The following is a 10,079-nucleotide window of genomic DNA, read 5'->3' on the forward strand; positions in this document are numbered from 1 at the left end:
TATACTTAAAATCAAAAATTTTCGGTATTTTTACTTTTGGATGTTTTGGGCTGTTTGCAGATTTTTGATGGACTTGGAGTTAAAGTTTGGTTTTTGAACCATCTATGAAGTTAAAGTAGACATCTTAAGTTTTCCAAGTTGGGATGGCACGTCCAGAGAAGACTTCATTTGGGCCTCCAATTGTTGGTGTAAATTCAGAGCTGAAAACTGAAATCGAATCCTAATTGGAGTAGGATTTATGTCCGACCACTGGAGATTTAAAAGGGCATAACTAGAGCTTCTGAAACTCAAGTGAGATGATTAAAAAGCCCAAATTTAATTACACATCCTGAAGTACAATTCTTATGAGGGACCGAAGTCTACAAAGCTCGTTGTCCTATCCAAAACTAGCCTGGAAGTTACGGCTTCAGCCCAGAAGCTTTAATCCTTAGCTAATTTGGATTATTTTTGTATGGCTCATATTAAGACTTGGTCCAACTTCAATAGGGAGTTCAATACAAGTCTGGAGGGCTAGAAATTTGTGTGTATGAGCTGGAATTTCACTTGTACAAATTAAGGGGAGGTTTGAAGAGAAAGAAAGATGTGTTTTCCTAAAAGGGTTTAGTTATTTGCCTTAATTTTAGGAGTTGGCTTTTAAAGGGAAGCTTTTATACGTTTCTTAGAGATAGAAAATAGAACTTTTACGCTGCTAGGGTTTTGGAGGTTGGAGACAGAATGCAATTTTATTTTTCCTTTTCTTTGTGCCTTTCATCTCATCATGTCGGGCTAAATTCTTTAGTTTGATTCAAGGAAACACCAATCTGGTGAGCATAATTGTGAGACTTTGTTCTTAATCTTAGTTATTCTTCTATTCGTATATTTGTGTTTCTTTGTTTTATTAATTATGGTTGCATGAATTAATTGATTAAAGAGGCATGTTAATTGATTGATTGTGTGATTGATTACTAAACTGAATTTGTAATCCGTAATTGTTAATACTCAGTTAGAGTAGTAATTAAGCAAAACAATTGTGATCCAAGCTTTTGTTGATTGTTTAAAAGAAACATGGAATGAATTAAATAATCTGACGCTTGTTCTATTGTTATTCATCTTTAACTACTTCCTAATTCGTAATGTTATCAGTAAATTCATAAGGCTTGCATATACCAAGTGGTTTATTGATAAAAATTAATTTGTGTTAATGAACTTAGGGAAGATAAAGATTGTCTGGCTTCTTGATAATCTTTGGTTAAATATTCAATTAAAGAATAATATATGTTAGAAGTCATTGATTAGTTTGCAACTGAGGGTAATTTTCCCTGAGTCGAAAATCATTTTTTACTAAATTCTCTTTACTTAATTCTTGTTAGTAGTAATTACTCTTGTGTCAATTAATTTTTGAAGTAAAATTCCCCCCTTTTTATTTCTCTAATTCATTGTGATATTAAGTTGGGTAATTTGATCAGCTAGCCTTTGTGGATCGACTTGTACTTACTGTGATTACAAGTTGTGAGTAGAGTAATTTAATTTTTGGTTGCGCTCGACACGCATCACCTGATATTTTTGCGTATTCTGCAATTATGTAGGCATCTATTGGTTTAAAATGTATTTGTTATGTTAAACCTGAAATTATCAACTTCCTAAACTAACAAAATAAAGCACACAACCACATATTAAGAATCAAGAATGAAAAAGAGGCACAACAACACACACCAAACTTTTACAGTGGTTCACCTATCCAAAATTGGATAGACTACATCCACATTGAGCTTCAGTATAATTGGGGCTCACTGATAATCTGAGGATTATACTATATTATTTAAGTTTTTAGGTCGGATTTTAGATACTTCTTAGTTCATTTATGCCTGAATTGCTACTTAATTCCTTACATTTCGTGTTTCAGGTTAAAATGGGCAATTTGAGCGAATAAAGATGGAATTGAAATTTCTGGACTCAGAAGTAAGCGGATCTCAGAAGTTGGGAGAGTTCTGAAGTTGAGTCAAGCACGATGAAGCTTGTGCCCAAGGGAGAGCACCGAAGATCGAAGATTCAAGCAAAGAAGCGAGCGGAGGGCAATTCTGTAATTTCAGAATTCTTCAAGAAGCTTCGCCGCGGCGAAGGTTGTTCTTCGTCACTGCAAAATGAGCCAGTCACGCACCGATTCAGCTTCTTTTGTTGCCACGGCGAAGTCTGCATTTTCTAGTTTTTGTAAAACGCACAGTTTTACTTTTTAGTGTTTTCTTAGGATTTTGGGTGAGGTATAAAAGAAAAACTTAGTCTTTTTGCTAGGACTTCGTCTTCGAGTAGGGTTTTGGAGCTTTTTACATTTTCTTAGATTCATTTTGGGCGAACTTAGATCTAAAGAGGGTGAAGATTTGAGATTAAACCAGTGGATTCATCAATTGGGGAGATTTCTTTTCTTTTCTCTTGTTTATATTATGTTGAACTTCGGTATTTTCGTTTCTTTTGTTTCTTTTGTTGATTTAGCCATGAACTAAACTATTTTGGGTTAAGGTTTTGATTGTAATTCGGAATTTCATGGGTTAAGTGATAGATTGTTTTCTTTTCATATGATTTTGCTTTGATTGTGTGTTTACTCTGAATTTACTGTTTATATGTGATGAACATGATGAGATTGAGAAATGAATCATGTTAGGCTTCTTGGGTAATCACCATTGTAGTATTGGATGCTAGGGATAGATTCAAGAACCAATAAAATCAATCTAGGATTCTTGTGCTTAATGAGCTTAGATTTATTTACCTTCAATTTGTTGGGTGCGGAAGGTTAATAGGGAAGAGTAGGAAAACATAGCCTGAGAAGGAAAGTTTGACAGTTGAGAGAATTCGATTTACAATCAATGCATTTGAATATGAATCTAGTTTAATTCTTTAGGTTTAACCTATAGAGTCTGAATGAAGTCAAAACCTTACCCGTTTGTTTAAATTGATTTTATCCGTGTTTCACATCTTGCGTTCATAGTTAAATTTTAGTTTAATAAATTTTGTTTTAGTCTTAGTATAAATTGCTCCCATTAATCCAAGAGAATTCGATTGCTTCAACTTGAGAACAGTAGGAAACTTAGTGATTAGCGAACAATCCTCGTGGGAATGATACTCACTCATCACTCTATTACTTGAGCGATTAGTATACTTGCTATATATTGCATGTTGTAGTAACAACGCATCACTCACTGCACTAAAGATCAAGAGATTCAAGATGTACAACTTCTCCAAATTACAAAATAATCACACATTCTGCTAACTCCCTCGAATCCTTAATTGTAACCCCTTTTCTATGAGAAATCTAACCTTGTTTCTTAGCCATTGAAGGACAACTAAACCCCCAATACACATTACACAAATCACAAAAGATTACAAGAATTGAACTGATTTGAATAAACCCTAGCAGAAGCACTATTTTAAAAAGTCGAAGAAGGAGTGAATCTGCTCAATTTTTGCTGCTTAAATAGGTTGACTTGTTTGGTAGATGATGGTCATCAGATTAGGTTGAAAGCAATGGCTAGGATTGACTCTTGAGATGGCTTGAAATGGCAATGTTTGGATTAATATCCAACGGCACCGTTTTAGCTTCACTTCAACAATCTCCACCTTGAAGCTCAAACTCTCCCACCAACTTTAAAACTCCACAATTACAGTAAGCACCCAAGAACCCTTCACAACCCGATTGTTGTTTTTACTTCACAAATAGCAAGTTCAAGCAATGCTTGAACTTAGTAGCCATGACCACCTTTGTGCCATCATCAGCTAGGTTATCTTCAATGGCCACCTTCTTTAAGTTGATCACCTCTTGAGCAATCAATTCTTTGACAAAATGAAATTGCACATCCATGTCTTTGGTCCTCTCATGGTAGATAGGATTCTTGCTAAGGTGAATAGCACTTTGACTGTCTGAATATATAGTCACCAACTCATCAAGTAATTGCATTTCTGACAAGATTCCTTGAAGCCAAAGAGCTTTCCTAAATACATCAGCTACAACAACATACTCTGCCTTAGTTGAAGAGAGTGCCACAATCGGTTGAAGTTGGGATTTGAAGCTTACACAATTCCTACCCAATGTGAAAAAGTAGGAAGTAGTTGACTTCCTAGTGTCCCTATCACCTGCAAAATCAGAGTCTACAAATCCCACAAGATCAAGTGATTTTCCCATTTTACAATACTCCAAACCAACATGTGAAGTGCTATTGATATATCTTAATACCCATCTTAAAGCACACCAATGTTCTGTGCCAGGATTTGACATAAATCTCCTAAGGAGTGAAATGGCAAAGGACAGATCAAGTCTGGTACTGATCATTGCATACATAACAGACCCTATAGCATTAGCATAGGGTACATGTTCCATTTTAATTACTTTAGCATCAGATTTAGGAGCCTGGGATTTACTTAACACAAAATGACCAGCTAGGGGCATAAAAACTAACTTAGAACCAGATATACCAAATTTCAAGACCAATTTTTGTATGTAAGAGGACTAATGAATTTTCAGCTTATAGTTGTTTCTGTTTCTCTCTATTGTCATCCCTATGATTCTTTTAGCATATCCTAAGTCCTTCATATCAAACTCAGAATTGAGTTTTGCTTTTAGTTCATTAATCCTAGACTTAGATTTGCTAATTAACAGTATATCATCCACATACAAGAGAAGATATATAGGCATGTCATTATCCAAGGCATAATAAAAACAACTATCATATTTACTCCTACTAAACCTAATACTTATAATAAAAGCATCAAATCTTTTATAACATTGCCTAGGGGACTATTTAAGTCCATATAAGGACTTATGCAACAAACAAACATGATTAGGAAGGTTATGATTTATAAACCCAGCCAGTTGTCTCATGAAAATTTTCTCTGCTAAGTTACCATGCAAAAAGGCAATCTTAAAATCAAGTTGCTCTATTCTAAATTTTGATGAGCTACCACGGATAACATGAGCTTGATAGTTTTATACTTAACTACATGGGAAAATATTTCATTAAAATCTATACCTTCTCTTTGGGTGTAGCCTTTGGCTACTAATCTCGCCTTATACCTAGGAGGGTCAGAGAGATTTATACCTTCTTTTACCTTGTAAAGCCATCTACACTCGACCAGTTTTTGATCTTTAGGATTTGGAACCAAGGACCAGGTCCCATTTAGCTTCAGGGAGTGTATCTCTTCTTCCATGGTAGCCTACCACTTCTCTCAGTCCTTTGACTTGATTTCCTCCTCATAACTATCTAGTTTTGTTCTTTGTACTTTAGAATTAGCCACCAGTGTAGTATATATCAGATCAGTGTGAGTATTTGGCTGGAGGTCTAATTTCCCTTCTGGTTCTATCTCTAGTAAGTTGATAATGAGAAAGTGAACCATCTTGAGGTTCTGCAGGGTTTTCTACTGGTTCATTTTCATAATCAAGTTCCAAGGCAGTTGTACTAGTCTTGGCATCAAGATCTTTTGCTTCAAGTTGAGCTATTGAAGGCTCCACCTCAATTTGTGTACTAGCCGATTGATCTTCACTCAAATGAGCATTGCTTGAGGTGTTTACATCATGGATGGTGGACTTGCAAGGAACCTAATTTTCATTAAAGATAACATCTCTACTAATGATAATTTTTATTCCTGGTGCATTTCTCTCCCATACCCTATACCCCTTTGTCCTTTCTTGATATCCTAGGAACACACATTTGATAAATCTTGGTTCTAGTTTCCCTTCATTTGTGTGTGCATAGGCAACACATCCAAAAGTCCTAAGGTGACTTATGTTTTGCTTTCTATTAGACCATTTCTCTTCAGGGCAAACAAAGGTTATGGCACTAGAGGGACTCCTATTGATTAGGTATGCAGCATTATTCAAGGCTTCCCCCTAAAATGTTTTTGGTAACCTTGATGTGAACAGTACACATCTAACTTTCTCTAGTAAGGTCATGTTCATCTTTTTAGCAACCCCATTTTGCTGAGGGATTTTCCTAACAGTTCTATGCCTAAGAATCCCATGATTGCTACAGAATTGATCAAACTCTGAATTGCAGAATTCTAACCCATTATCTATCCTAAGGGCCTTTACCTTTTTGTCTATTTGATTCTCTACAAATAACTTTTAGCTCTTAAACCTATCCAGAGCCTCATCCTTAGTCTTAAGTGTGTATACCCACACTTTTCTACTAAAATCGTCTACTATGGAAAGGAAGTAGCTACTTCCCCCATGTGATTTCACCTTTTCAGGACCTCACAAGTTAGCATGAAGGTATTCTAAATAGTTTGTAGCAAGGTGAGTTCCTGTTTGGAAACTCACCCTGTGTTGTTTACCCATTATGCATGTTTCATAGAAATTAAGAGTGTCAATGAAATCATTACCATTGCTTGCTTAGGATATCTGATCTTTTTTTGCTCATGTGGCCAAACCTGAGATGCCACTTTTTTGTAACAGTAAAGTTAGTAGAAAACAATGCAGAAATAAAGTAATCTAGGCAGTAAGTCCCTCACAGGATATATAGACCATTACTTTTTACTCCCTTTAGAATAATGTTATTATTTTTATACATATTAAGGCAGCCCTTTTTAGCATTGCAATAACACCCAAACTCATCTAGAGTTCCTAGTGAAATCAAGTTCCTCTTCAGTTCTGGAATATACCTAACCCTAGTCCGTTTGACCAATTTCCCATTGTTAAGCCTTAAAGTGATACTTCCAATCCCCTAGACCTTACAAGCATTATTGTTTCCCATGTACACAGTCTCATACTGGTTAGTCTCAAAATCCTAGAACCACTCTTTGTTAGGGCTCATATGGAATGAACAACCAAAATCTAGAACCCACTCCTGCACACCATCAGACTTAGACATAGCTAGGACTTCAGATTCCTTAATATTATTTTTAGTGGTGGCCAAATTACTCTCTGTATTATTCTGTTTCTGTTTTTTAATCCACTCCAAACAATTCTTTTTTAAGTGCCCTATCTTGTTGCAATAGAAACACTTCCTAGTTTCCCCTTTTGGTTTGTGTGTGTTTTTACCATTCTTTTTATTCCTAGGACTAGTGTAAAGTGAGTACTATTACCCATCTATCTCGATTCTCCCTTTGCTTTTACAAACAAGTTATTCCCATTCCTCTTTTGAACCCTAAATTCTAGTTCCCTAGCCTTTAGACCTAAGACAATTAAATCAATGCTAGGGACTGTGCCAATGTATTGCAAAGCATTTTTTTACAACATGATATTCTTCTGTAATTGAGTTCAACAAGATCATTGCTAAACTAGATTCATTGAGTTCTTGATCAGTACCCTTAAGAACTAGGGTCATTTTCAAGAACTTGTCCAGGTTTTCCTCCACAGTCTTAGAACTATCCATTCTGTATGAAAATAACACAACTTCCAAACATGCTAAATTAGGTGCAGACTATAAAGCATAAAGGGATTTGAGCTTACCCTAGAGAGCAATTGGTGTCTCAATACCATCTACCTTTCTCAAAACGTTGTCGGAGAGATTCATTATGATGAGGTTGTAAGCTTCCTTATCAACCTCCGCCTTCATCTTCAATTTCTCCTCAGACCATTTAGTTGCTTCTTTTTCCACTGCGAGTGCCACCTTGTTGTGGGACAATAGTGCCTTCATCTTCTTTTTCCAACTATTAAAGTCAATCTTCCTATTGTACTGGGCGATCTCAACTCGAGTTGTACTCATGGTGGTTTAAAGTGTTTGAGTTCTTGATTAACCAAAGAAACCTGAGAAGACTCATAAGAAATCAAGATTGATTTCTATATCTAAGAAATTTATAATGCTAATTTAAGGATTTACTAACCCTAGACTACCTCGAGGCTATTTAACAAGAAACCCCTAAAAATTGATAACACTAGATTTCAAGAACAGAAACCCTAAGATTGACAAACCCCCAAACATGGGCTCTGATACCATTGATATGTTAAACATGAAATTATCAACTTCCTAAGCTAACAAAATAAACCACACAAATACGGATTAAGAATCAAGAATGAAAAAGAGGCATAACAACACACACCAAACTTTTACCATGGTTCACCTATCCACGTCGAGCTCTAGTAAACTTGGGGCTCGCTGCACTAAAGATCAAGAGATTCAAGATGTAAAACTTCTCCTAATTACACAATAATCACACACTGCTAACTCCCTCAAATCCTAAATTGTAACCCCTTTCCTATGAGAAATCTAACCCTGTTTCTCAGCCATAGAAGGACAACTAAACCCCCAATACATGATAAGAGCTTGAAAATACACATTTACTTAGTGGTTTATGGGGATTATTTATGAGAAATTAGGCTTAAGTTGGTAAATTTGCTTAATATTTTCATAATTGTCTTTTATTGGATCACGGGTGTGTTTGAGTGTTTTTTAGGTTTTTAGTGCTAAATGTTATGCTTAGATGAAGAATCATGTCAGCAATGGAATGAGTGAAGAGTAGAAACAAACGGATCAAGAATCGGAGTTGAAGTGAAGAAGTTATGGAGCTTTGAAGTAAAGAGGAATTTCTAGATTACGCTCCAGTTTGAGCACGCCTCAGTGTTTTGACAATAACTCGAGCTATAGACCTTGGATTAAGACAATTATTTGACTATTGGAAAGCTGATTCAAAGGGATACATTTCATATGCTTACCACTTCTCCAGATTCCATTGTTATCATACTAAAAAATCACCATCTCTGGAGTGCTGAGGAATGATGCGAGTTTTGGATTAAAGAAGAAGACTTATCACTATGCTGCAACACACTTTGTCCAGAATTGACCATGCCGTAGCATAGTGTTGGGGCACAGTCATGGCAGTTAGGAATTTTTCTTCCATTTTTTATTAGGAAAATAGGGTTAAGAGTCCTAAACTAAATAGAATTAAGGAAAATAAAACTCTAACCCTTGTGGGATATAAAGAGAAGTCTTTTAGCATTATTTTTGGGATTCTTTGGGGAGAATTAGAGGAGCCTAACACAAGTGAAGATCAAAGTGACATAATTTCTGGAGCTTTTGATTTGCAATATAGAGAAGTCTTCTTATTTCTTTCTTGAACTCATGTTGATTATTTTAATAAAGATGATTGTTTCTTTCATGTTGATTATGAACTAAATTTTTCACTAGGGCTAAGAAGTAGCCCAATCTCTTGATTATGTGTTGATTTATTTATGTTGGTTTTTATTAAGATTTCTTCCTAAGTTTTATTATTATGCCTAATGCTTTTGATTCTTAAGGGCCCACGTATTGAATGAACTAATGGACTAGGTTGAGATCGAAAGATGATACTTAGTTGGTCTACGATAGTAAAACCATAGGTTGAGTGAACACTAGAGATAGGATACCGCGACTTGTGAGGTTTTGGTAAACTCCATTGAGCGTAATGATCTCCAATTGCTTAAATCAGATTATAGATAATTGATAATTGTTTGAGAGAAAGTTATTGAAAATTTAGGGAGTTTGACCTTTAGGAAGAGCTTAATAAAATTAGAATAAGTAATCAATACATATATAAGAATAAGAGTTGGTGTGAAATCTATGCCCTAGGTATAATCATCTTGCATTAAAACCAAAGATTTATTAGTTGTTTTCTTTTCGGTTTTCTTTTAATTTCAATTGTTATTTTTTTAATTTAATTTTTCTTGATAAAATTTGGGTTAATCAAATAGCAATAGGATAGTTAATTTTGGTAACTGATAGTAGTAATTCCCCTGGATTTGACATCCATATTCATACATTTTATTACTTGCATGATTTCGTACACTTGTGAAAATTCACAATAATACACTATTACACAGATCACTAAAGATTACAAGAATTGAACTGATTTGAATAAACCCTAGCAGAAGCACGATTGTGGAAAGTCAAAGGAGTGAATCTGCCCAATTTTTTTTGCTTAAATACGTTGACCTGTTTGGTAGATGATGGCCGTCAGATTGGGTTGAAAGCAATGGCTAGGATTGACTCTTAAGATGGCTTGGAACGGCAGTGTTTGGATTAATATCCAACGGCACTGTTTTAGCTTCACTTCAACAGTATTGAATTGGTGGAATGGTGCATGCCCAGTTTGTTACAAAAGGCTTTCATTCTCATACTTTTTTTGCTACATCTCTTCTTAAC

The 10,079-nt window shown here is 35.3% G+C and overlaps 1 protein-coding gene across 1 annotated transcript; it reads right to left on the reverse strand.

Annotated features, from left to right (window-relative positions):
• Positions 1–3,673: 3,673 nt before the first annotated feature.
• On the reverse strand, positions 3,674–4,345 carry LOC116136393 (secreted RxLR effector protein 161-like). Its single transcript, XM_031422113.1, has one exon. It carries the CDS (start codon positions 4,343–4,345, stop codon positions 3,674–3,676), a length of 672 nt encoding a protein of 223 aa, XP_031277973.1.
• Positions 4,346–10,079: the final 5,734 nt, after the last annotated feature.

This window comes from Pistacia vera, unplaced genomic scaffold (genome assembly GCF_008641045.1).
Source record: "Pistacia vera cultivar Batoury unplaced genomic scaffold, PisVer_v2 Contig312, whole genome shotgun sequence".
NCBI lineage: Eukaryota > Viridiplantae > Streptophyta > Magnoliopsida > Sapindales > Anacardiaceae > Pistacia > Pistacia vera.

Coding starts and splice junctions, on each gene's coding strand:
- LOC116136393 (XM_031422113.1), bottom strand. CDS start 4,345: ATGGAACATGTACCCTATGCTAATGCTATAGGGTCTGTTATGTATGCA.